Source organism: Fusarium redolens (genome assembly GCF_020744475.1).
Source record: "Fusarium redolens strain MPI-CAGE-AT-0023 chromosome Unknown BKA55scaffold_1, whole genome shotgun sequence".
Lineage (NCBI taxonomy): Eukaryota > Fungi > Ascomycota > Sordariomycetes > Hypocreales > Nectriaceae > Fusarium > Fusarium redolens.
The window spans coordinates 2268876-2294432 of NW_025763664.1; the positions used below are offsets into that span (position 1 = coordinate 2268876).

At 49.0% G+C, this 25557-nt stretch overlaps 6 protein-coding genes across 6 annotated transcripts; 1 reads left to right on the forward strand and 5 right to left on the reverse strand.

Moving 5' to 3' along the window:
- Positions 1–1873: 1873 nt before the first annotated feature.
- Positions 1874–2425, reverse strand: BKA55DRAFT_658698 (uncharacterized protein; the record flags this gene model as incomplete). The annotated part of the gene is made up of 3 exons (XM_046197528.1): positions 1874–2198; positions 2264–2385; positions 2421–2425. The coding sequence occupies 3 exons, from the start codon at positions 2423–2425 to the stop codon at positions 1975–1977; spliced, it is 351 nt and encodes a 116-aa protein (XP_046056469.1). The 3' UTR covers positions 1874–1974.
- Positions 2426–11410: 8985 nt separating this feature from the next.
- BKA55DRAFT_549370 (carbon-nitrogen hydrolase) lies at positions 11411–13332 on the reverse strand. Its single transcript, XM_046191205.1, has 5 exons — positions 13184–13332; positions 13052–13118; positions 12868–12960; positions 11803–12563; positions 11411–11759 (listed from the first exon to the last, which is right to left on the reverse strand). The coding sequence occupies exons 2-5, from the start codon at positions 13061–13063 to the stop codon at positions 11738–11740; spliced, it is 888 nt and encodes a 295-aa protein (XP_046056470.1). The 5' UTR covers positions 13064–13118; positions 13184–13332; the 3' UTR covers positions 11411–11737.
- A 715-nt stretch (positions 13333–14047) lies between these two features.
- BKA55DRAFT_497004 (uncharacterized protein) lies at positions 14048–16036 on the reverse strand (the record flags this gene model as incomplete). Its single annotated transcript, XM_046186421.1, has 2 exons — positions 14048–14718; positions 14767–16036. 2 exons carry the CDS (start codon positions 16034–16036, stop codon positions 14048–14050), a joined length of 1941 nt encoding a protein of 646 aa, XP_046056471.1.
- Positions 16037–16493: 457 nt separating this feature from the next.
- Positions 16494–19829, forward strand: BKA55DRAFT_549379 (beta-lactamase-like protein). Its single transcript, XM_046191206.1, has 4 exons — positions 16494–16899; positions 16953–17050; positions 17392–18523; positions 18578–19829. The coding sequence occupies exons 1-4, from the start codon at positions 16747–16749 to the stop codon at positions 19691–19693; spliced, it is 2499 nt and encodes an 832-aa protein (XP_046056472.1). The 5' UTR covers positions 16494–16746; the 3' UTR covers positions 19694–19829.
- Positions 19830–22783, reverse strand: BKA55DRAFT_549380 (V-type ATPase, V0 complex, 116kDa subunit family). Its single transcript, XM_046191207.1, has 5 exons — positions 22591–22783; positions 22448–22526; positions 20386–22398; positions 20154–20333; positions 19830–20103 (listed from the first exon to the last, which is right to left on the reverse strand). Exons 1-5 carry the CDS (start codon positions 22717–22719, stop codon positions 19931–19933), a joined length of 2574 nt encoding a protein of 857 aa, XP_046056473.1. The 5' UTR covers positions 22720–22783; the 3' UTR covers positions 19830–19930.
- A 624-nt stretch (positions 22784–23407) lies between these two features.
- BKA55DRAFT_588347 (uncharacterized protein) lies at positions 23408–25290 on the reverse strand (the record flags this gene model as incomplete). The annotated part of the gene is made up of 2 exons (XM_046194775.1): positions 23408–24747; positions 24858–25290. The coding sequence occupies 2 exons, from the start codon at positions 25288–25290 to the stop codon at positions 23408–23410; spliced, it is 1773 nt and encodes a 590-aa protein (XP_046056474.1).
- Between the last annotated feature and the right edge of the window lie 267 nt (positions 25291–25557).

Consider the following 25557-nt stretch of genomic DNA (forward strand, 5'->3'; position numbering starts at 1 on the left):
ATGTTGATTATCTTTGAGTAGCACTGCGTGGTGTTGGTGTGAAAGGGTTGATCAAGGAAGCAAACACCCACAGCTTTACCCAGAAAACGGCAACCAAATATGACGTGTCAGCATGCTCGATACAGGCTCTTGGCAGGGTGTCTTCCCAAGTAAGACCCCAATTCTGATCTGCAACACTGTTCGTTGAGGCTTCTGGAAGGCAAGAAGCGATCATCCAGTTTAGCGCGTTCTTCAAAAACGAATATGCTTTGAATCCGATAGGTGGACTTTGATCATGCCCCACCATCTATGTTGCCAAGAAGGGTCTTAATCTCATCTTTGTCGCTGGCGGTACGTACTATAACGGCAACAAGCTGAGATACTGGTGACATTACCTCCTTGACTAACTGCAATAGTCTGGAACTGAATGTCGCTGGCTTGGACATGGCTGCCCGATCTACAAGCAGCTGCCGTGCTCGACAAGGCCAGTTGCGATAGTACGATGGGTTGAATCGATAGCACCATTCCTTGTGGCATCAAGTTGGTCTGAGCATACGATTACGACTTCATCGTGAGCCATGATAGTCATGTCCACACACGCGTGGTAGTCTCGTCCCATCATCATTTCTATAAAGTGGTGTGGCATACAAGCACCTTAGCCAGGGTTGCTTTGACGAATCTGGTATAAGGCTGCGAAAACAAAGGCCATCTTCACGTTGAGGGACAGGGCGGATCGAAAAAAGGCCCGGGAAAAGGGCTCACTTCAACACAGGCGACTTGCCCACGTCGCATGATATCTAACGGCTTCGAAAAAATTCCAAGAGGAAGGCATTGAGATGGCCGGAAGCCAAGCTAACTAACTGCCACATGGTGAGTGGAGGGCTTGCCAGTGTTGGTCAGAATCATTTCAGCTGATATTGGCAGGCTGGAATGGTCACATGATGTGCGAGCACCACAATTACATGTGGTGGTTGGCTTGAGAGTATCTAAACCGATCGACTGGTACAATCTGAGAGGTCCATCCATGGTAATGCGCCATGGGGATGCTTTTAGTGGTTGATGAAGACTGGAACAAGCAGCAAACAACCCCTGTTTCAAATGTCAATGGCGTTTGAAATTGGCTAATGCAGGAACGCCGAGGTTCTGGGGCTTCTATGCGGCGCTACCGTAATGCGCAAACCGCCACAACGTGTAGCTGGCCACGCTAATTCGGATGTGTGCAGCGATACCCCTGAACTTGCAGCACGGGAGTTGGCAGTTCATCCCAATCCACCAACATCCTCACAGCAGGAAGCTTCCAAAATTGCCCGGCAGGTGGAGCTAGGTCGAGAAGGAGCCTACTGAAGGACATTGCAAGAGATGACACGCCTCAAATCGCCCGTACAGTGTTCTATCACAACATGTCGCTACTGACACCGTGGAAAAGTATCTTGCAAAGAGTCCTCTGCTGTGAAGTTCCGCTGTTTGACAGGCTTCTGGAAGCTTTCCACGCAGCCCCATCGGCCCACTTTGACTTCAACAAATCGCCGCAAGAATCGTGGCTGCGATATTCTAGAAGGTCGTCGCAGATGTTTAAGCAAGCTCACTAACATTAAGCTGCGACAAAATACACGACACTTCGCAATGCTCGTGCTTATTCATGGGCGGTCGTGAAACTTGTAGCCTCTATCGTGGATTGTTGATAATGAGTCTCATGATACTCACATGGCTTCTCGGCGAATTATGGTGATATGGCACACAACATGAACCTGCCAACCTAAGGGACGTTGACCCAGTGTTAGGCGAGCCCGGCAATACTTCCGTTGCATTAAGTACGCATGGATGGGGCTTCTCGTGACGCATGGGTTTCCTAGGATTCAAAGACTTTACGACGTCTCATTTGGCAACAGTTGAATGTGAAACAGTTTTATACCTTGGTGCTCAATTCTTCTTGATAATTTCGCAAAAAAACACAAGACTGGGATGTTCAGAGGCAACAGATACTATCCCCGTTACTCACCAGAGCATCTCCAATCCACATGCGCGTACCACCACTGTGCAACGTTCGCTGTTGCCGCAGAAGGCCCAAGGCTTAACCAAGATACTGGTCAGCCGAGATGCCCCAGCGGTTCCGCGTCCTTGGGATTGGTATTCGGCATCATAGCGGGGTGGCATGATTTTGAGCTTGAGAAGCGGCAGTATCCTTTGGCTGAGGAACCTCCATCTTACAGGACAATATACTGTTCTGATACAAGGTGGTTACTCCAAAGATATCCGTTCTCGTCTTCGTTTGTTTCTCAACTACTATGTGCTTCCCGCACGTGAGCACGAAACTTGCGAGAGCTTGGGTACCCAAACTTGCCAGATACTAAACTAGGAGCATAACCTTGATGACGATTTGTCCTCTGGCCACCAAATCCAAGCTCGCTAGCCGGCCGGTGTGAAACCCACCAACTCGGAACCACATGGCTACGACTGAGCCCATCAATCCGTCACTAATTTTGGATCGCGCATAGTTCGAGATCAGGTCTCCGTGTACCTTAGGCAAGGACCACTTCATTTTGCCAAGTGACAGCTGTCACAAGAATCAATACCAACACATGGAAACAAACACGAAGGGCAAGAAGGCTTCAGTGTAGTTTCACATGCAGTAATGGGATTCACTCGTAACATGCATGATATATTTATAGCTTTGGATTTCAAGTCTTACAACTTGGAATTATTCGAAGAAGCGGCAAGTGATCAGAGAGCCAGTTGAGCTGCCCCTGGCACCATCTGACAAGATACTTATCAGCAAGCATCGACAGTACTCCATTTCTCGAGTCGTGTTTGCAATACTGAGATGGAGTTATGTACTACTGCAATACGTGGCTTTCAAGTCGAGAAATCATTCACTCCCAAAGGATGGCACAAGTGCGACAAAGGCTCCTATATGTGCCACTTGGTCTTATTGACGCATTATGCTGCTGCGCTCAACATTGCTTGGGCTTGGTTATGTCCCAGCAAGATGAGACAACGAGCGTGTGAGCTGTGAAGAACTTCTCGTTCTAAGCAGCATCAACTTTTATCAAGTGTAAAGTCTTCCCATCGGAGGAGCTTCTATAAGCAACAGAGGCCTAGAAAGGATTACGGAGGTTAAGAATTAGGATGCCCAATTCAACTTGCGCCGTGTCCATGGCGATTTTTTCCAGAGCCCCTACGGCGCAGAGTCTAACTGTATCAGATGGAAAGCAGGGACAAGAAACAAGTCAAACGTCAGGTTGCAACGGGAAATCAAACAGGCAGGATGGCAATTGCTGGAACAATCAAGCTGGGGTCTGGAGCTACGACGAAAGGGTACTGGGGGCACCGAGAGAATGGAGGACCCTGGCCATGTCATGGAAGAGGAGGCCGATTCGACAACTTCGTTCCTGACTAAAAAGGTACCCCATGATTTAGCAAGACTATATCACACAGTGCAGCAATACGGCCCTGAGTACCGTTTTGACGTTGATCACTGAGCTTGACGCCGGTCGCATCTCCTCCCAATTACCACCGACACGGATTGTCCTCGCAGGGCATTAGGGCTAGTTTTTGGGTCCACTACGGGGCGTCGGGAAACCATCGATTCTTTGAAGGGCTTGCCCGTCCATCGCAGTGTGCGCGTGGCTACCTGCCTTGCCTAGCAAAAGACGTTGGATGAAGAAGGTTTACTGGGAGCTATAAAGCACAAACATGGGTTACACACACCCATTTTGTGTGCCCTAGATTTGAAGCGGACTCTAACGGGCTGTCAACGTCACAATCAACGAGCTAACGCTCTAACGTGCCCAGTTACAGAAGGAGAGCACTGTTTCCTGCAAGAAGAGGATGTGGGTGCCTACCAAGGGATGAACGAGAGGATCTGGGGGTGTGGTGAGTGCATTGGAGTTGGGGTGTGAGAAACCGGTCTGAGAGGTCATGGCTAAGTTGCGACGACTTTCCAACCACCCGGAGACATTGCACGCCTTGCAGCAAAAAGCAGATCCCAGCGGCTTCCAACCCCTGCGACCCGGTGGCCTGGGTGTCCCAGAGAGGCGAGAGTGAGAGTCAATGTCGCTGTCAAAGTGAATGTACTGCAAGGTACAGATGGTATGCCCAATACATGGGTGGGTGCTGTTCGGATCAGCGCTTCTTGGGGAGTCATGGCCCTGGATGCCGGAAGGACTACTGGTTGAACCCATGCTGATAGCAAGCGAGAGAAGGTTGAGAGAAGCGCGCCCTGAGTTTTGGAAGTCTGAGCCCTCTCTTTGACCCTCATCAGCCACGGACGGATCCCTCGTGGAGACATGCATAGGCCCTGGAAGAAAAGCCATGAAACATGGTCCAGCCAGGTATCGCTCTGTTCTCTCCTTTTTTTGCTTTGGAACGATGGGGACGTGGCTCACAGTTTTTTGTCACCCCCTTCTGGTACGCCCCCCCTGCCCCTGGAGCGTGGGCCACTAGGGAAATTTCACAGCAATTTTGATGAGGTTCATTCTCAGGTAAGGTAATAATGATTGATTGACTGATTGACTGACTGAATGAACGGCACATTGAGGACACCCCTTGCCTGGTCTGGCTTTACGCTGCAAGCCTCGCCTTGTCATGGATGGGTATTGAGATTTTCCTTATTACTTCTTCCTCCGATGGGTGTGCTCTGTACAAAAGCGTCTTGCTTCCCACTTCCTCCCTCCATTCAGAACTTCACTTCACGTCTCCCTTTGGAACAAACTCCCTTTTAAGTCCTCTCAGCCGCCCACCTCACCTGCTCAAGACTTGTGTCCTCCTGCTTGATCCTCTTATACATCTCTGAGAGTGAATCACTTACACATACACACACACTTACTCACAATTAAGCGAACGATATCGACGACTTTGACTAGTTATAAAACTAGCCTAACTTGACGACTGGACACTCATCAGCAACCTCATCTCGCCTTGCCTCATTCATCAGGTCACATCACCTCTTGGAAGCAAGTCTAAGTCTCGAACTAGCCCAGGCCCAGGACCAGCAAAGAAAGGGAAACCCACACCCTCGTAATAATCGGCCCCGTCTGTCTGACCCACTCATTCGACCATCCGACCGGCGCCACTGCAGCGTGCCTTGTGCCTGAACTCAACTACGAGCTGAGAAAGCTACGCTACGCTACCGTATTACGGCAACGATCCGTCCATCCCCATCCCCATACCCATACATCCATCCCCTTGACGGAAAGCAAAGCTCGAGTCACCCCAAATAAAAAAAAGGTTTCCCCTTATTGGATCTTGTTCCTCATTTGGGTTGTTGCGCAAAAAGCATAACTTTCTCTCACATCCGCCCGGAACGAGCCCCCTTTTCTCTCGTTCACTCCTCAAGAGACGCACCTGTCCGCCCTTCGTTCATCTACAATACAATACCAATACGTCTGCGACATCATCTCTCGCTCGTGTTGCCTATTCCAACGTTCCGGTGTCGACGTCTCTCGCCAAACTCAACCATCACTCACCACCACTCCTTTACCTGTCCGAAACACGCTCCAATTATATTGGTGACCCTCGCATCTTGAATACCATTCGGCTTTCTGCTTCTCTGTCGCTTCAATCTTTTAGCCAATCCGCGCTCACATTCGCTCAATACCCTTTGTACTCTCTGTCGCACCACGACGAGTATTCCTTGTAAGTCAAAATCGCTTACCAAAATCACTTGAAGTTCTCGCGCTGGTGCCTGTCTTGGTCTTCCTTTGAGATACCGAGAACAATCTGCTTCCATCATTCCACTGTCCTATATATACACTTCCCATATCCTCCCGCCTTTCATATATATTACGCAGCTCCTTCACCCCACAGCATGACTGACCAGCAACACAGCAACAACATCTCATTCATTTACAAGTTCTCGCAACAACAGACAACATGATTGAAGGATCATCAACACCCTCTAACATGGGCCGAGGAGCCTACGACACAACCGGCTGCCCCAAGCCCCCGCCCCGCCCCAGACCTTCATAAGAGGCCATCTCGCTTGGATTGTTGGATAAACTCTACTTGTATCCCAACCTAATGCGACTGACGACCACGCCAAAGCCGGGCCACGCTGGCGGTTAGGCCTGTCCGGCGATGACACGACACTGCGACTGTACTGTTACAGACGCGCAATTCTCACTCTTCCGCCTGTCTTCTCTTCGACTTTCAGCGATTTTCTAATTACGACACCATTTTAATCACTTTCAGCAGTCAAGGAGCCGAACAACTCCTGGCTCTTAATGCGCTCCGGATACACTTTTTTAATACACATTCCTGTCGAAAACCATATACACAACGGCTCGGAGCCATCCCTTGCTTCCCAGCAGCAAGCGGAAATTTCAAGGGAAGGTCTTTTTTCTTGGGAACGAATGCACTCATTGATTTGAATGAGTGTCGATTTTCTTATTTTTCACACTTCTTGATTCGTGGCGACGCGAAGTTTGTTTTATCATATTGGGCTCAGCAACGCGGCGTTTGACCATAGACGGGAACCAAAAAACGGGATTTGTTTTATTTTCTTGTCTTCAGGGTTTCATCTTCACAGCAGCGTCCTTGTCGGCTCATGCCTCGAGTCGTCTTCGGTATCCACAATCTCTCCCTCGACAACCAATCTGAACCTACAGCACCCACTCACGTCAGGGCGTTCTGAGTCGGAATGCAGATCTGGTTGGGATGGGAATGTCTCAGATCGCCTCCACAGCGCAGTGCAGCACGACAAGGGTTGGCGAGCATACTTGGAGAGGAATTGCACGACCGAAACCGAGCAGAGACAACAGCGACAAGGAGGACCTGACTGAGCCAAGAGGATTGAATGCCACGAGGACATATTTTGGAGTTTAATTCATGTGAGGGTTTCGGATAAGGATCACAAAAACTGGGACCGGATGGGAAAAGATGTTCATTTTGCATATAGACTTGGGGGACTTTGTTTGCCTTTTTTGCTTTTTGTTTACTCCGTTTACTTTTGGTTCCCCCCTTGCTTACACAGTTTTCCATCTGGCCAGCTTCTCTCGTTTCTTTTTTCTATTGTTACTTTTTATTATTACTGGATTGGAGAGCTGTTTGGTCTGGGCTCCCTCACGGGAAGGCCAATAGCAGAGGGATATGTTGCTGTATTCCCATGTACTATTTCTGTATTGGTGTACAAGACAAGGCAAAGACTATTGGATGGGGATTGAGGAGGGGGAAGAGGAAAGCGATACGATGCTCTGGCCGTGTTGAGAGCACTTGGGCTGGACTCAGGATTGATAGAAGAAGATACCCCCTACTACGCGCTTCCCCCCTCGAAGCCTCTATACTGTATAGTATTTTTTATAGGACGAAAGACATTCAGCTACACAGCGCACGGAGACTACGAGGAGAGAAATACAAATAATGGAAATACTCAATAATTATCATTGGCTTTGGATGCAACATGTGACGTGAAGAGAATGAATGTGTATGTATGGCAAGAAATCTATTTTGAGTATGGGCTTAAGATAATAGTTGGAGGAGTTGTCGTATACTCGCAGCGTTTACCTCGTTAGGGAACGTCGAGGCGAGAAGAAGATGGAAATCACTTGGTTGAGAGAGTGTTTGCTATGCTCGAAGCCGTAGTTTGTGTGACGAGCGGGTGATGACGAACCGGGGAGAAGATCCCGAGGATTTGGGGAACATTTGTTTGCTACCTGATATACGTATGCACATTGAAATACACAGTAAAGTAACGTACGCACAGAACTTTGGGAACATCAGACAATAACTTTTCTTAGTATTACCAAGGGAACAATAACTACGTGTTTATTACAGAAAGAGATTGGTTTGGGTGACGCGCGCGTACAAAGTATCCATCCATGCATGGTAAGGTATACTTGGGCTGGAATGTGATGGATGTCTACGTTTTAGAATGGGATGGTAGCTTTACTAGGGAATGAATGGCCAATACTCTAAGGTAGAGAGACTGGCTTGAATACGAAGAAACAGTCTAGTCTAGAATTGTACCAATGTGGTCTATCGGGAAGGAGAGTAAAACGTGTGTAATAACACGTTAATTAAAATGTAATTAATGGATTGGATGTCACTGTAAGTGCTACAAGGTTGAGGCATCGTTGTTGGGTTAATACCTTCCTTACCTTGGGCAATTTAGCATAAACGCGCCTCGTGCGAGATTATGACAACAAGGGGCCAGCATTAACATTTACGGCAGAGACGAGTCAGTAAAATGTTGCCTAAAAGGTTCTGAAAATTACCACCCAAAAATACATACTTTTTCTGTCGAAACAAGGTCCGACCTTGGTTTCGGCGCTTGGGCAATGGTAGCTCGTTAATTGACTTTTAGGGGGAGCCTTGACACGCAATGATTCAGCTATGATGACAATGGGAGGGAGGGCTATGGATGGCTGATTCCGGCGCTTGAAAAGTCAAAGCAAGAGAGTCAAGAATCAGAGGGAGAAGACGACCACATTATTTCGTCATAATCAGGGGGGAAAGAGTTGTGGGATGGCGGTTAAGTTTTGGTGATAGAGATCCGTGCCCTGCAGGCGTTTGAATGTCGCCCGTTTTATAACCGTAAGAGTAGAGCAGATGTTTGTGGTCAAGTCTCAGGTGATATCTGTCGGTTGGACAGAGGAGACACGAAAACGAATACATCAACGACAAGATCTGAAGAGATAAGGCAGAGCAGGCATCACGAGATGAGATACAAGTCCAGATTGAAATATGGGCTAATGGAGGCTGCTTAACATGCCACTCACTAAATTCAGTAAGAAATCACAAGTTCAACCAAGACTCGCGCTCGGTGACACAAGCGGAAGCAGACGCAGATGATGACCAGCCGAGGCTGATTCGTTCAAAGTACAGTATCCGTACCTTACAGGCGAGAACCCGTCTCACAACACATGCAGTACTTGTCGAACAATCAATTGATGTCTTGTCTCGGTAACTAACTAAAAAAAAAACCGACGTCGGTGGCCGGGGTACAGATACGAGTCGCAACGAGACAACAAAAGAAGCAACTCACGAGAGAAGAGTCTCGATTGATTGGACTGGATCGACAGTTTGTTCATGAAGTGGCTGATGACGAGAATAGAAAAGTTTGCGTTTGAATATGAACACAAACAGTGGAGAGTAACATATCAGATCTCAACCGAGAAAACAATCAGGTATTATACTGTTTGACTCAGAAGAAGCAATGATGATGAAGGAGAGAACAAAGCCGACAGCCATTGAATGATAAACAAAACAATTACGGCCCAACAAGACGAGACAAAAAGGTTAATTACAGTACCTTGCATAAAGTGGATGCATGAGGCGTCATATGATAAAACAGATTCACTCAGTAAAAAAAGAAAGAATGACTGAGAAAAGAAAGCAACCTTCCAGAGCGACACCAGAAGCAAAGACAAGAAAAGACGTTATTTCTTCTTTTTTTCTCTTTCTTTTTTAGTCTGCGCCATGAATAATAAGTGAGCTATTCACTAAACAACTCAGCTAATAAAGGATGCTAAAAAAGAATTTAAGTCGACTAACCCCTGAAAATGATAAATAGGCTAATGCAAGATGACATTGACAGCTTCCTGCTTTAGGCTGGGGTACAGAACCTTTCTCATCCCAAGTCTGCGTCATGTACCTGTACGTACCGATTGTACATGAGCCTTTACTGCCTTGGTCATGGTGAAACCGGGCTAATGCAGCCTGGCTCCCGGGACCGACGCGTTGGGAAGGTGAGGTGGAGAATGGCATTTCTACAGGCAGGTGCAGAAAGAAGAAGCAGAAGCGAAAGGAAGGTACAAGGGAGGGAGGGCGTGAGACGAAAGAAAAAATACGGGAAGGAAAAAGGAAGGAAAGAAAGAAAAATGAAAGAACGTACTGTACATATTAATTAATCAAAGAGGCGAGACGGGAATCTTGCATGGACATGGAACATCGACAAGGAAGGAATAGGGACAGGGGATAAGGGGTGTGTCCCTAACACATACACAGTATCCATATTCATAGCACCTCATGCTTGGTGATGGTATCAATCAAGTGGATACATCAAAGCGTTTGGCTAGGTTTGTTTCTTCTGCGACTTTGGAAAGGGTGAGGCTGTATCATTCAACCTCAAAGGTCAAGGGCAACAGAAAGCAGAAAAACTTAGTCAAAACACAGACTAGGGATACAATACGATAAAGACTAGTCCTAACCAAAGACAAGGTTAAGTTAATGATCGCGATGGATGGTCTACCCAAAAACTATCACTCGGCATATGCTTCCGTTACAACCGCATTGGGTACTAAGACAGCCACTTCAACATCTTAGGTTCAATAGTATTAGCCAGGTAAACATGATGCAAGACACCTGTATTTGCATATGCTATAGAACAAATCAGCCTTGCGTTACAGCGCGTATCATCCTCAACGGAATACCGTCCCGAAGTACCTTCTCCAAAACCAAAACCAACACGCAACAAAAATAAAAACAAGCGTTTCACAACGAGACTGAAGAATGAGAATTTTTTTTTGCTTCTCTCTACCGAACCCAGCAACTTGGTAACATCGATACCTAGGCTGCAACGTCGCAGCGCTAAGCGTAAACACCAAGAGCTGAGACCACGATATTCTCCTAGTACACTTCTGTAGCGAAGGGGGCTCGTGCAAGAAGGAAGAGAAAACTTCTTTTCTGCTTCTATGGAGACATGTCGAACCGAGGCTACGGTATCTGTGTACAGTATCCCCAGAAGTGGACATGGCCAAAGTTGACAGATCTTCATCTCGGCATTGTTTTTTTCTTCCTCTTCATGTTCTTCTCACGTTACAAACAAACCCATATCCATGCTATATATATCCTTACCCATGTTATATATGTAATCCATGTTTTACGAAAGAAGAAAAGTCTAAACAAAATGGTTCCTGTAACTGGGCGTTCTTTTCAGCCTGTCTTCTTCTCACCCTTGTTCTTCTACCGTTCGCCTAGGCAGTTCGTCTCTGCCAGGTTTACATAGCATGGATATGGTCATGTGTCTTTCGGAACAAGATACCCTTGCTTGCCGTCCCAGCCACCCGGGACTTATTGATGTACAGTGCAGTACCGATCCATTCTGTCGGTCCTGATTCTTACGGGGCTGAGTTTGGTTTCTTTGGTCATGGCCAATCTCTCTTGTACGGGAGCTGGGGATGTGATTCCCCGTGTCTTCGGCGACTGCCGTACTCTAGAAGGGCCCAAGCCTCCAGCCTCAAGGGATATGATATCGCTTGAGCCTCAGGTGGCAATAACTTGGTGGACAGCTCCTCGCATGCTAAACCGCAATGGTCGACCGGTGGAAATCTTAATATACTTGTCTCACTTCAGGCTCTCAGGGTTCATAACGGTTTGATTAAGGTATTCTTTAGAATCAGATTAGATCTTCGGTTAATTGTTTCTGCATGCGGCCTGATTCAGTGGACAGTTAGAGAGACTGCAATGCTCATGCTTTAAGCATTTTATGTTCATATTTTAAAAACATAAGTTGCATTGACTATGAAGAAACTCGGAATAACAGCTGAACAGTGGTCGAATAATTGTGTAGTATGAATATCACTGAGTATAGTATGGTATTGCTTCGTGGACTGAGCCGTATCTTGATTGCAGCCCTTTAGCATCAGATGATAGTACTATGAAGTCCGTATCCATGCCACCTTGTAGAACCACTATCAATAACCTGAACTTTTGGTAAATGCTGACATAAAGGCTTAGCTCTTCCTTCCACTTGCTGGTTCCGATCTTGAATCGAAATATGTTCTCTGTGATGTTATACGCTTGCACAGTCCATCTGTCTTGATTACAACTCAGGATAAACATCACTATAACCATTAGCATAGAACCACAACTGACAAATCAACTCACATTCGCCTCTGAAGAGGCATCTCCCTCCTAACCTTCTCTAAATGCTCAAGGTCGATATTAACAAACCCAATCTCACCCTCCGCACCATCTTCAGCAATCCCCTGAGGCTCTCCCTCTTGCACGCCCTTCAACTTCAGGACAACATTCCCCCATGGATCAGCAACAATACTCTGTCCCCAACTGGCTCGTTTCTCATTATGTCTTCCAACTTGTGCCGCTGCAATGACATAGCTCTGTGTCTCAATGGCCCTGGCGCGGAGAAGAGTCTCCCAATGTGCTGCACCTGTTCGAAGGGTAAATGCACTTGGGTATGTGATGATCTGTGCTGGCTTGTTCTTCCATGCGCTGTGAGGTCCTGGTTGTGCGAGTGCTAAGCCTGCCTCTGGGAATCGTAAGTCGAAGCAGATGAGGCTTCCGATGCGACCTATGGGGGAGCCAAACGGTGCTGTAAGACTTGATCCAGGCTGCACTGTTGCACTCTCCTTTAGATTACCATAGTCAAACACATGAAGCTTATCATATGTTGCTGCATCGTTTATGTCTCCATTGGCCGTGATATACAACGCCCGGTTAAGAATCCTCTTCGATTGGTCTTGCCCTTCTTCACGATGGTGAATACCCACATGAATAGCGACATTGTGCTCGCGGGCTGCCTCCTGAAGACCCTTTACGAAAGGGGACGTTGACTGCGGCTCTGCAAGTTGTAGTGATGTTTGCCCATCTGGGGCGATATAGTCCGAAGCCTCAGGGAGGAAGAGTACCTAACATCATTGCATGTAAGTATACCGTGCGCACAAAATCAAAAGCCACCTGAAGAGAAGTATCGCCGTTTTGGGTATACAATGAGACATATTCCCAACCAACGTAAAGAGGTCTCACAGCTTGGGCCTTGATCATGTCTCACGGTTCCACGAACCGACTGACCCCTTCGACTCCAGATCATGTGTCTCCTTACGACAACTGACAAGTCGAATCGCTAGTGTCCATCTCGATCGAGGAATGTAGAGATCCCTCGAGGCTAGACACTCGTCCATGCCCAACAAAAGCCAACGAGAATCAACTCACTTTTGCTTGACCCTGCGCCGCACTCGCCACCAACTTGACACATTGTTCCAGATTACCCTTGATCGACGCCGTTGAGCAGATCTGGCCGATTGCCTAGGCCCATACCGTTAGATAGTTCATACTGGCTTGAAGCAAGGGATCTCCAGATAGAGCAAGACTAGAGTGAGGAACTCTGGGAACCAACCGCGATTTCCATGATGATCGCCTCCCGTATCGCCAAGAACACGAATCCTCCCGAACGGGTATGAGATCTAGTTATTGGGTGCTTAATTAGTCTCTCATTCTCCCTTGTGGCTGTGACTGAATGGGGAAGTACTTGGAGACGTGAGGGTGTGTTTGTCTCGAACTAAACAGAATGTGGCGTTGTCTCTGTTTCTTTGTGACAGGTCGCTCTGGACCCTTTTAAGGAATCAATTAAATTGTAAATACAAAAAGAATCGACTCTTTTTCAATTGTTGATGATGAAGGGAGGGGAAATGGCGATTCCGCAATAGTTGATAGTCCCACTTTTCTAAGCACATCAGACAGACGAAGCATTTGTAATTGACTGTCACTATCTATCACAAAGGTCAAAGAGCCATTTCTCCCTTGATTCAACATAGGAATGTTTTCGTCACCCAACACCATCAAATACTCATCACGAGATCAACTTAAAGTTAAACTTCAGCTCCAAGTCAAGTCTAGTTAAGTCAAGTTCATAGGGATCTGTTCTTTCATCTCTCCCTAGACTTTTCTCCCCTTCCCTTCCCTTCTCAAACAATAGCCCTTTTTGCTGAGCTCCAAGCTTTAGCAAAGTCGGGTGAAAATGGCTGAAAGAAAGGCCTAAGAAATACATGGCGCACCCATATCCCTATGGTGTACGCCTAAACAGCATTGATGAATTCCCTCAGTCTCAAAAGAATCCTCATCCTTCATGCCTTGAAGTCTCTCCCCTCCCTCATCTGATTTCCTGCAGTGCATGCAAAAAAAAAAGGACTGCCTTTCCCCAAGTCATGCCTTTAGTAAAAAAAAACATAAAACGCCGTGCTAAGTAATATCAAGCCATGCACGCTGCGCAGGGTATCTTCTTCCACTAGCTGATCATCCCTAGCCCTGGCCGAGTGTCACGAATTCTCATCTACCCTCTCCCCTATCCCATTACCTCGCCGTATTTTGATAGTTATAGTATGTTGTGCTGTGCTTATTTGGGGTTCGATGCGTCCAGATAAAGGTACGCTTTTTGAAGCGCCTTGCCTTCTCTTCCATCCCTTTCTAATACCGAGACCCAATCGCGAAGTTGAATATTTCGTCCTTTTTCTTTATCCTCTCTCCATGTGCCAAGTCGGTTGCGGCCCTCGGTAGTCATGGCCATGTTTGCAGGTGCCGGCGCCGCTCCCAGTCCTCCGGGCCCTCTTCCGGCACCCGGAACGTTTCTGGTCGGCGTGCTGGTTCCGCTGCCTCCGCGTCCAACATTCATCCAGTCGTACGTCTTTCCCGTCTTCTTTTTACCGAAAAGTCCACCCTTGCCTCCGAGGCCGGCAAAGATGCTACTCGTGGTGTTTTGACTCTGATGACTGTCAATCTCAGCAGCCTTCATCTGCTGGTTCTTCTTCATCTCCTTCTTCGTCATTGCCTTTGGAGCTTCTGGCACTGCAGTACCAGGAGTGCCAGGCGCTACGCTACCAGAACGCGATGTCGTGGTCCCCGAGTCTGGTATACCATCCTTGCGTTTTTGACGTTTGCGGAGTCGTGCCTCTTCCCAGTCACGCTCCTGTCTAGCAAGGTCCCGCATCGTCGTTGTCATATACGATGACACTTTAGGTAGCTTGACTGGAGGCGCGCCGTTTGTCAATCCAGCTGCATCGCTAGAGCCTGTAGAGTGTAAGTAAAAACTGAATACGTACTGCCGGTTCTACTTACGCTTCAATGGATTCGTGCTATCCTCGTTCGCACTCTCCACAGAGGTTCCGTCGACACCGTTTACTGCATCCGCTGGCTTCTCAATGGGCTCTAGAGGCTCAGCATTCATAGGAGCTGCCGCTGGAGCCCACTCCTCAGGTATATCGCCGTGAGATGTCTTTTGCCTGTTCGTTGCCACTACATGTGCATCCTCCACTAATTCTCGAAGCCGCTGCTTCGTGGCAATAGACATCAATGCCAATTGATCGACTAGGAAAGCATCATGTGGTATGTATGAGCCTGTTGTATTAACCATGGTCGAATCTGGGCCTGGCGTCACTTTAACAGTCACCTTTGGCGCAGGAAATTGTTCCGGAAGTCTCATCTTCCCCATCGTTTGACTGTTGTTCTTCAGATCCAAGTTCAGTGCCAGGTGATGTTCTCGTGCGATCTTATCCGCGCGTCGATGCAGCAAGGCGACCAGCAAAAAAGGATCGCTTATCTCCTGTGTCCGCTGAAGTGCAAGTCGCATCGACGACTCTGACCAAGCCCTCTCAGCTTGCTGTGCAGCAAACTGATCCTGTGGTTGATCCGGAACAGACTGAGCCGGCTGGTTTGCTGGCCCCGCACCGTAGAAGCTCGACTTTGGCCCTGGTTGCTGGTGAGCAAAACCTGTCCGTGATTCGTCGAAACCGGTCGCGTAGAGGTCGTTCATATACTGTTCCTCAGCTCGAAGATCGATGCCAGTACCAGCAAGTGAATCTGTCACATCGTATTCGTAGTCCTTGGTCGGTCGCTCTGCTGGCCTTTGCGGAGGTCCCATTACGCCAGGGCCGGGAGTTGGGGTCATTAGCTGACCAGGAGTAGGTACAGGAACAGGTGTCATCGTGGCATTAGTATATTGAGGAATAGGCTGCTGTAACTGCTGAGCCTGCTGAATTGGAGGTGTCGAATTCGGCCGTACGTCTGGGAGATTAAGACCAGGCGTTGTGTGTCCGTTGGTGTAGGGCGTGGCATACGGTTGCGGCAGAGCAGGGCTTTGCGCAAACGCAGGAGATCCTGCCCCAGCAGGCGGCGTAGCTGTAGTGCCTGGAGTAGCGCCTGGACTCGCAGCGTAGGGGGATGTAGCATATGGCGATTCGGGTTGCGAGGAGGGACCGTCGGTTCGAGCTCGTTTCTGCGGTGGGAGGGCGAAGCTGGACTGCGACGCGGCAGGCGAGGGTGAATGCTGCGGCGGAGAGAACGCGCGAGGCGGCACCTGCATCTGCGTCTGAGGCTGAGGTTGAGCCATGATGAGTTTGCCTATTCGTGATTGCTTTGTCGGTCGAGAAGCGAGCCAAGGTCGAGAATTAGAGAAAGTTAGAAGAATGCGTGAGTTGAGTGTGTTAGCTCAGCAGGCAGATGAGCCTGTCAAATCAATCGCGACGCCTCCCATCCGACGCGCTTAATCTCGGCGGGGCACTCGGAAAAGCTGTAAAAATGTTCGGTAGGTGAGAGATTCGCTATCAGAAAGCGCTCAACCTTCGTTTCGAGATGGAGGCGCTGGATATCGTCGTTGGGTGAAGGTGTTAACTCGCTGGGGGTTGGCTATGAAGGAGGCAGCTTCGCCTGTAAAACGGAGGTCGCGTAGTTTTAACGTCACGTGCGCAGAGCCTCCTCCCGTAAAATACCTTACGTACATAGCCGTCCACAAGGTAGCAACTACCTAAAGCAAGCTCCCGTGAAATAAACGCCGGCTTTTATCCGTTCATTATTCAAAGAAACGCGTCTGCCTCTCTTTTTGCCCGTGCTGCCCGCCTATTTCATTCATTCATTCATTCATTCATTAATTGATATAGTGATCTAATCATCTCTTTGTTATCCCTGCAGCCAGTTGCTATCATAAGCTGTGAGCAGCAGCCTTATCGGAGAGCCTGCGGCCCAAGGCTGCTTCTACTATTAATCTATATAGAACCTCGCCGTCGAATGTGAGCTGGACCATAGCTCGGCGCATCTACAACAATGGCATCCAAACGAAAGGCTTCTGCCATGAACGCGGCTGCGACGGAAGAGCCAGTAGATCCTTCAGATGAACTTATGTTTCTTTGCCTAGGAGGAGGAAACGAAGTCGGAAGGTCATGTCATATTATTCAATACAAGGGAAAGACGGTCATGGTAAGAGAGAGGTCGATAAGTCTATCGCATACTAGTCTAATGCCCTTTACCAGCTTGACGCCGGTCAACATCCCGCATACGATGGACTCGCTGCTCTGCCCTTCTACGACGATTTCGATCTTAGCACTGTCGACGTGCTCCTCATAAGCCAGTAAGCGACCCCCTCTTCCCACTCCCGCGACGATGTACATAGGCTGGACAGGGCGAGGGACGACCTTGTGTTTTGATATTATGTGATGTGATGGAACAGATGGTACAGAACCGCATCGTATTGCGCTGTGCTGTCGCAGCCTGTATCGTGCTCGCGTGATGACGATCTCCACGACTTTGCTTTCTTGTATGCCAGATCAATACAATACAGTTTGCCCGTTTTCCTTACCTTACGCCCTTGCTGTTCGTCCTTGTGATGCCGTCCTGTCCTGAATCGCCAGTCGCCAATATCATCTCTGGATAGCCAGATGCGATCAGAGGATTCCAGCTAATCAGCCATAGTTTTCACATCGACCATGCAGCATCTTTACCATATGTTCTCGCAAAGACGAACTTCAGGGGTCGTGTCTTCATGACACATCCCACAAAGGCCATCTACAAGTGGCTTATTCAGGACAGTGTTCGAGTGGGCAACACCTCATCGAATCCTACTACACAGCCAGTTTATACTGAGCAAGACCATCTAAACACATTTCCTCAGATCGAGGCCATCGACTACCACACAACTCATACTATTTCCTCCATCAGAATCACCCCTTATCCTGCTGGCCATGTTCTTGGTGCTGCCATGTTCCTTATTGAGATTGCCGGCCTCAACATCTTCTTCACAGGTGACTACTCTCGCGAACAAGATCGACATTTGGTTTCAGCAGAGGTCCCTAAGGGTGTGAAGATTGATGTTCTCATCACTGAATCCACCTACGGCATTGCTTCTCACGTCCCTCGCCTCGAGAGAGAACAGGCCCTCATGAAGTCCATCACAAGTATCCTCAACCGAGGCGGTCGTGTCCTCATGCCAGTCTTTGCCCTTGGGCGAGCTCAGGAGCTACTCTTGATTCTCGACGAGTACTGGGGCAAGCATGCTGACTTCCAGAAGTACCCCATCTATTATGCCAGTAACCTTGCCAGGAAGTGTATGCTTATCTACCAGACCTACGTTGGTGCCATGAACGACAATATCAAGCGCTTGTTCCGCGAGCGAATGGCCGAGGCCGAGGCATCTGGTGATGGAGCAGGTAAGGGTGGACCGTGGGACTTCAAGTACATTCGCTCTCTCAAGAACCTGGACAGGTTTGACGATGTTGGCGGCTGTGTTATGCTTGCCAGTCCTGGTATGCTTCAGAACGGTGTCAGTCGTGAACTACTAGAGCGGTGGGCGCCCAGCGAGAAGAACGGTGTTATCATCACGGGTTACAGTGTCGAAGGCACAATGGCTAAGCAGATCATGCAAGAACCTGATCAGATTCAAGCAGTCATGTCTCGTAGTATGGCTGGCGCTCGTCGAATGCCTGGAGGAGATGGCGAGAAGGTCCTCATTCCTCGAAGATGCAGTGTTCAGGAATACTCGTTCGCTGCTCACGTTGATGGCGTTGAGAACCGTGAATTTATCGAAGAAGTTGCCGCTCCTGTTGTTGTATGTTTGCCACCTCTCTCTTATCACCAAACAATATGCTAACGTTTGTAATAGATTCTTGTTCATGGCGAACAGCACAACATGATGCGTCTCAAATCCAAACTCCTCTCCCTCAACGCAAACAAAACAGCAAAGGTCAAGGTCTTCTCTCCCCGCAACTGCGAAGAGCTTCGCATCCCTTTCAAAGCCGATAAGACTGCCAAGGTCGTTGGAAAACTCGCCTCGATCCAGCCTCCTCAGAGCCTTCATCCTGATCAAAGCGCTGCACCTCCTCTCGTTACTGGCGTGCTCGTGCAGAACGACTTCAAGCTTTCTCTCATGGCGCCCGAAGATCTCCGCGAGTACGCGGGTCTAAACACAACCACAATCACCTGCAAGCAGCGCCTGACCCTCAGTGCTGCAGGTGTCGACCTCGTCAAGTGGGCTCTTGAGGGCACGTTTGGGAACATTGAAGAACTCCCTGAGATGCGCCGTGGAAAGAATGGTCAAAACAACGGACATGGCGATCATATGATCACGGATGGCGAGGAAATGAAGCAAGAAGATGCTGATGAAGAGGTTGCTAGCCTCGTTGCAGCTTACCTCGTTATGGGATGTGTCTCAGTCCGATACCGCACAAATGGTGAGGTTGAGCTTGAGTGGGAGGGCAATATGCTTAACGACGGCATCGCCGACTCCATCATGGCTGTCCTCTTCTCCGTTGAGAGTTCTCCCGCTGCTGTCAAACGTTCTTCCGCCAAGCACTCACACTCGCACGAGCTACCCGATGTGAACCCTCACCACTCTGCTTCCCCAGAGGAGCGCCTTGAGCGTCTTCTCTGGTTCCTCGAGGCTCAATTCGGCCAAGACAACGTTGCTCCAGTCACGGTCCCCAAACTACCAGCCGTAGAGGACGCCGAAGAAAAGGTCAAGAAGGACGAGGGCGATGATGCCATGAAGACAGAGGAGGATGGTGAGGATACACAGCTCCAGGAGAGACAACAGAAGGAGATTGACAGGCTGCACAAGATTGGTATTCCTGTGCCAGGAGTGTCGATCAAGGTGGACAGGATGAATGCTACGGTATGGTTGGAAGACCTCGAGGTTGAGTCTAACAATAAGGTGTTTGCGGACAGAGTGAGGGCAGTAGTGGAGAGAGCTGTTGAGGTGACGGCGCCTCTTTGGGGTTAACGAGGATTTAGCTGCAGAAACGTTCACGGACATGTACTACAAGGCTTGATTCTATAGTTACAAGGGATGGGCATTATATGGGCATTCAGTCTGATTATCAGACAGCTTGACTTTCTAAGTCAGAAAACTTGGCAAAAGCCTGAAGTTTCTAATGTTGCACTATGCTACCTATGATACAATAAAAATACCAATGTCTACTGCTATAAAAAAAGACAACCCATACGCGAACCCTTCCAATTAACCCAAGTAATCCTTGAGCTCTTCCGACTCTTCCAGCAGAGTGTTAAACGAGAAAGGCGCAAAAGGCCAACCCGCAAACTCTGCGAACTTGGAGAACGACTCAACCCAAGCGAGACGAAGAGAGTGCAACATGGCACTGGTACCCTCCATACACACAAGAATAGCAATGGCTGGGGTATGTTAGTGAATGATCTAGATAGTAGGAATTGGAAATACTTACTCAAGAAGAACCACATAAAGAAGCAAACCACAATCATGATGACACCAACAACACCGCCCATTTTCAGGGCAGGGCCAAGAGTCATAGACCAAAGCACAATACTCAGCTGTTGATGAGCGAGAGACAAAGCCCAAAGTCGGAGGTAGGAAGCAGTGTGAGAAACACAGTTCAGACAGAATTCTGGACATTTGTTACTATTTGCAATGCAATTGTAGGATCGAGATCAACTTACCAATTGTATGAATGACCTGGTGGATCATAACCTCACTGAACTCGAACTCCTCATGCTCCTCACTAATGTTCTGAGAGATCATAGCAACTCCCTCGCCATCTTCATCGAAGCTGTTGCCGTGGCCGTTGGCGTCTTCATCATCGCCGTCCAAAGCACTAACTCGGGAGGTTTCACCTATGCTACGGTAACCCTTGGCGCGAGCGCGGCTGTTCTCCCATCGAAGATAGAAAGGCTTGAGGAAGAGGAGGATGGGGACTTGGACGAAAGCCAAGAGCAAAAGAATAACTTGGACAACAGACTGTCCAGCATAAAGCTCTTCGCCGTCAGGAATAGTTCCGGGCTGAAGGAACATGTAAATAAGCATGTTGAGCAGTCCAGGAGGTTGGCGGCCAGTGCCCATCCAATCAACGGACCACTTGTAAACAATGCAAATAACAAGGTAGCCGAAGATGGACTGGAAGAAGATCATACCAGGGATAAAGTTGCCCCATATGTCAATGGGCTTCTTGAAGTGGCGAGCATTGATGTAGGAGAAGCAGAGCGAGTAGGTCATGTGAGCCCAACCCAGGATGATACTCATCTTCATCTTCAAACTGTTGCTGAAGAGGAGATCATTCTCACTTCCGTGCCATGCATAATCCAGACCGAAGGGGTAGCGGTGACCATCTTCCCTCAGAGTGGCAACAATGCTTGTAGTGTTGGTATAATTCTCGGGCTTCTTAAACTCCCAAGCACTATCAAACAGAGTCATGGACATAGAAAAGACATCATTGTAGATGAGACCGGTAAAGACGGAGAAAACAGCCATGACCAGGGCAATGTATCGGCCGTAGAAGATCATGGCGAACAACTCGAAGCTGACCTTCTTCAGTGACTTTTCCCAGTAAATCATAGCGAGAGCAGCTGAAAGCATGATGATGGCGTGGCCGAAATCGCCGAACATGACAGCGAACAGGAAAGGGAAGGTGACAAAAACAGGAATGGCCGGGTTGACCTCCTGGTACGTGGCGGTACCATAAGCATTAACGATAGTCTGGAAACCCTCGGTGATTTTGTTGGTCTTCAGGTAGGTAGGCGGCGTCTTGTTGGTCTGAATCTTATTGATAATAGAAGGGACGGAGAGGCCAGCTCTGTTAGTAACGTCCTGAAGGGTCGTCCTGATGAGGGGAAGATCGTTGGTAGGTACCCAGGCTTCGGCAATGAGGGTTCGCCGAGCGCTATCATAGGAGAAGTTGTTGAGTGCGTTATACACAGCCTTTTCCTTGGCGACTAGAACCATCCAGGCCGACAGCGACTGGGAGATCTGATTAAGCTCTGCCTGAAGAGTGGCCTGGGTGTTTTGAAGAACGTTCTGGACATCCTCGAGGCGGTTGTTGACCTCGTGAATCTGATCACGTCGAAGATCACTGTTCTCATCGACGTTGTAAACATCAGCGCCCATGGACTCGGAGATCTTGCGGATCTTGTTGAGAATCTCTTTGCCGTGAGCGAAGATAACGAAGACGTTCTTGTTGATGGCCTCGTTGTTGGTAGGATCGATCAAGGGCTCGGGAATCTCAGACTGGTTCATGTAGAGGTTACCGCGCAGAGTTCGCCAGAGGATACGCTCGAAGGAGGCGACTCTGTCTCTAGCAATGACACCAGCGACGAAGCCAATGTTCATGCCAGAGAAAGAACGCTCGGCATCGGGGCTACCCTGGTTGTTCTCAATATCGGACAGAAGAGGAGCATCGTCGTTGTCAGTAGAAGCGCGGATCTCCTCAACGTTTCCATGAGCACGATCGAAGAAGCTACCGGCCTCACGGAGAACCCATCGCCACTCGGTCAAGTCGCCCTCGCGCTTCTTCAAAGTCTCGTAGCTCTCGTTCAAGGCAGAAACTCGCTGTTCCAACTTCTGGCTTCGCTCGGCAAGCTCGTCGATTTCAGAAGTTGAGGGTGAGGCAAGTCGCTCAACGTCGAGGTCCAGCTTCCGGAGCGGTATTCCGATCTTATCCATCTGAGCGTAGAAGTATCCTGCAATGTGTTAGATTCGTGTTTTGGTGGATGCCTTTAGATGACGTACGCAACTGTCGCTCAACATTGTCAAGTCGTCGAATCTCCTGGGTAAAAGTGCGTTGGAATGCGCTGACATCCTCGTTGAGCTGCATGATGAATCGATGGATTAGCTTGAGTTCTTGATGCAAGAATTGATGGATTGTTGCCTACATCGCGGAACTGGCAAAGACCAAGCTCGCCGAGGGCTGTAACAACTTCGCGACCGATTTCATTGGAGACATAGAGCTGCACCATGCTCATATCCGCAGAGCGGAACGGGGTATCCGGTTTGGGAGCCATGATGCCGTCGAGCACCAAAGCTGTATATGTCGTTGGAGTTGGAGCTTATTCAAGGAGCAAGGCACGCTTTTGGCGCGGTTACGTCGCAGGAGGCTGTCCTTGCCACGGGGCCTAGTTATTCCGTCTTTGTTATCACGTGGTCCAGCTCAGCCACCGACGCTTAAGCGCCACATTAACATTCACGCCACACGGGAAAGCTGCGAGATTGATGTGAGGTAGAGAATATTATCTCCCTTGCTTAGACCGAAGATAACGATCGATGGTAACCTCCGCATAGTAAATTGCATAGTCTCAAAATGGTTGGACATGCATAGTCTCAATTCTGATAGGCTGGGCCTCAGTATGTCTTCTCACAAGCAGATACAGCCATCGATGATACTACCAAGACAGCAACAGCAATTGTTTTGTTTAGTCAAGTCAAACATTCACATTTATACCAATCAAAGGTCAATCTTTCATGAAAGTCATTATTGATTATCTACACGTTTTTCCTTCGTCATGACCATGCTTCAGAACGCTTTTTTTCCATCAAAATGACTTTGCTTTTATCGCTAATTTTGACCGCTATGCGCCGGGATATCAGATCAACATGCAACCCAAATCTAAGCATATAAATATCAAACCATAAACACCTGAAAATGATAGGAGAGTAGAGAGATCCGTGCGACTGGCGTCGGAGATTGGCATTTTACAGCCTTCGGCCGAACATGAATGTGCCATACATGCCTCCGACGTCGGCCTCCGCAACCGGGATCTTCCTCATGCCCCAACTCTCAGCGCCCAGCTTCCACCACCGGGCGCCGCTGTCGAGAGAGGCTCCGTCGGTGTTCAAGCGGACTAGCCAGTAACGGCTGCCAAACTCCTTGGGGGTCCATCCTGCACGTTCAAGGTTCTTCTTAGCCTTGGCCGCTCGCTCGTATGCGCGCTCTTCGAGCTCGATAACCTGCAGCGGGGCGGAGGCGGGGGTAAGAAGTGCGCTGGCACTACCGATGATAGTGTCCAGGTCGGAGATATCGAGGTATCGGAGACTGTGAGGAATCCACTCCTGGGCCTGGTACAGGAGCTGGTGGATGTCACGGAGATCGAGACCTCGGCCGATAGCAAGCTCTTCCAGATGCTGGACCAGAGGGGTGAGAAGAGGGATCTGAGAAGGGTCCATTCTGCTTCCCTTGAGACTCAGCGATCGGAGGGTAGGAGGCAGTCGGGGAAGAATAGCATCGACATCAGCCTTGCCCAGCAGGAGGTGGCTGCTGGCATTAGTAGCAAGGCTAAGGACAGTGATGGTCTGGACAATCGCAGGATGAGTGGTGACAAACTTGACAACCACTTCAGAGGTCAACTCTCGGCACTTGGCCAAGTTCAGGTGTGTGAGTCTTGCCGTCTCAGGCAAGCTCTGCAACGCCTTGTCGGTCACTCTGGTTCCAGCGAGATCGAGGTGAGTAGCTCGTTCAAGTCGAGGCAGGATGGCCTCGAAGACAGAGCCTGGCAAGTTCAGGCACTTGTGGAACGAAATACGGGTAAGTGTCAAAGAATCGGGCCACTGAGCCTGGAGGAGGCTAGTGAACGAGTTCTTGAAAGAAGGAGAGGAGCAGCCGCAAAAGTCGATGGCCTGGAGCCGGGGCATTTCAAAGAAGAGTTTCTTAATAACATCAGGTCCCAGATCCTCATCGATATACTCTTGCGCCAAGAACTCCTGCAGGTATGGGGTTAGCTCGAGACATTTGTAAAGGGTCTCGGAAGTCAAGTTTCGAGTCTGAGCTCTCTCGCTTGCAGTAGAGAAGATGGTGGAGGGGTTAAAGTGGCTGAAGTCGAGCCGACGCACAATAGATGCGAGCGCGGGGTACTCAGTGATGGTTGCGAGGAACTTTCGGAAGATTCGAGAGTGAGGGATCGTAATGTGACGGTAGAGTGTGTTGAGAGTAGCAGCATGGATAGATCGCGAAGTAAGGAGAAGCGCCATAAGGTCGGCATTTCGCGGTGTAAGGCCATTGGGAGGGATCTCGATGACGAGAAGGTCGATAATGGCACCTGCGATCGACATGTTAGTACAAGGTATGTCATATAATTGGGACCGGGGTTCAGCAGGGTTTATGGCTGATGGCTGAGGAACTCTTTGGTATGCGCGCAAGTTTACGTACCCAAAACTTCGCTGGGGAGTCTCTCGAGAGGAGAAGTTCCGGTCTTGTAGCTGTTGGGTGAAGCCTTCTCAGCGACAGCGGGAGGTGCTGGAGAGCTCCATGTCATGGATAGCTTGTGAAGATCCTCGCAGCTGCGGCTGGCGGACTTGCCCTTGATGGGGATCTGCTTCCATCCGCGAAAGTTATCCGCGGGGAACCAGAAGCCATGAAGCCGACTGTGAGGCTGCGTCAGAGGAGCCTGAAAAGACGGCTGTGCAATCTCAGCGGAGGGTGAGGGTGATTCATCGAATACCTCTTCCGGCCCTTGAGTGTAGGAGGAAATCTTTGAGCGGGTGAAAGTCTGGGCTAGGCCATCATCGTTCTCTCGGACAGACGAGAAGGACGATCGAGCAGTCTTGTCGCTGTTGCTGTTGGGAGATTCGGGGCGTGACATTTTGGCCTTGAGCAGAGCAGAAAGGTCAAACTGAGGCACCGCGTGGTGCGTGGGGCTAAGAGGGAGGGCCATTCAATTAAAGATATAAAGATATGCAATGGCCGACCCCAGCGAGAGAGGACGGAAAGGTCAAAGCAAGAATAGGCTAGGTAGGCTAGGTAGGAATGAGATCGCCAACCAAACGGTTGGCAAGAATCTCAAGTTCGAATAAAAAGAATATTCACGAAATAGCAGTGGCGTTCTATGAGCCACCGGATCCGGAGTGTT

Coding starts and splice junctions, on each gene's coding strand:
- BKA55DRAFT_549370 (XM_046191205.1), bottom strand. Junction 12,564..12,867: donor CGGCGCAGGGTCAAGCAAAA/GTGAGTTGATTC, acceptor CAATGATGTTAG/GTACTCTTCCTCCCTGAGGC. Junction 11,760..11,802: donor ATGCCTCTTCAGAGGCGAAT/GTGAGTTGATTT, acceptor TAATGGTTATAG/TGATGTTTATCCTGAGTTGT.
- BKA55DRAFT_549379 (XM_046191206.1), top strand. CDS start 16,747: ATGGCATCCAAACGAAAGGCTTCTGCCATGAACGCGGCTGCGACGGAA. Junction 16,900..16,952: donor ACAAGGGAAAGACGGTCATG/GTAAGAGAGAGG, acceptor GCCCTTTACCAG/CTTGACGCCGGTCAACATCC. Junction 17,051..17,391: donor GACGTGCTCCTCATAAGCCA/GTAAGCGACCCC, acceptor AATCAGCCATAG/TTTTCACATCGACCATGCAG.
- BKA55DRAFT_549380 (XM_046191207.1), bottom strand. CDS start 22,719: ATGGCTCCCAAACCGGATACCCCGTTCCGCTCTGCGGATATGAGCATG. Junction 22,399..22,447: donor CAATGTTGAGCGACAGTTGC/GTACGTCATCTA, acceptor AACACATTGCAG/GATACTTCTACGCTCAGATG. Junction 20,104..20,153: donor CTTTATGTGGTTCTTCTTGA/GTAAGTATTTCC, acceptor AACATACCCCAG/CCATTGCTATTCTTGTGTGT.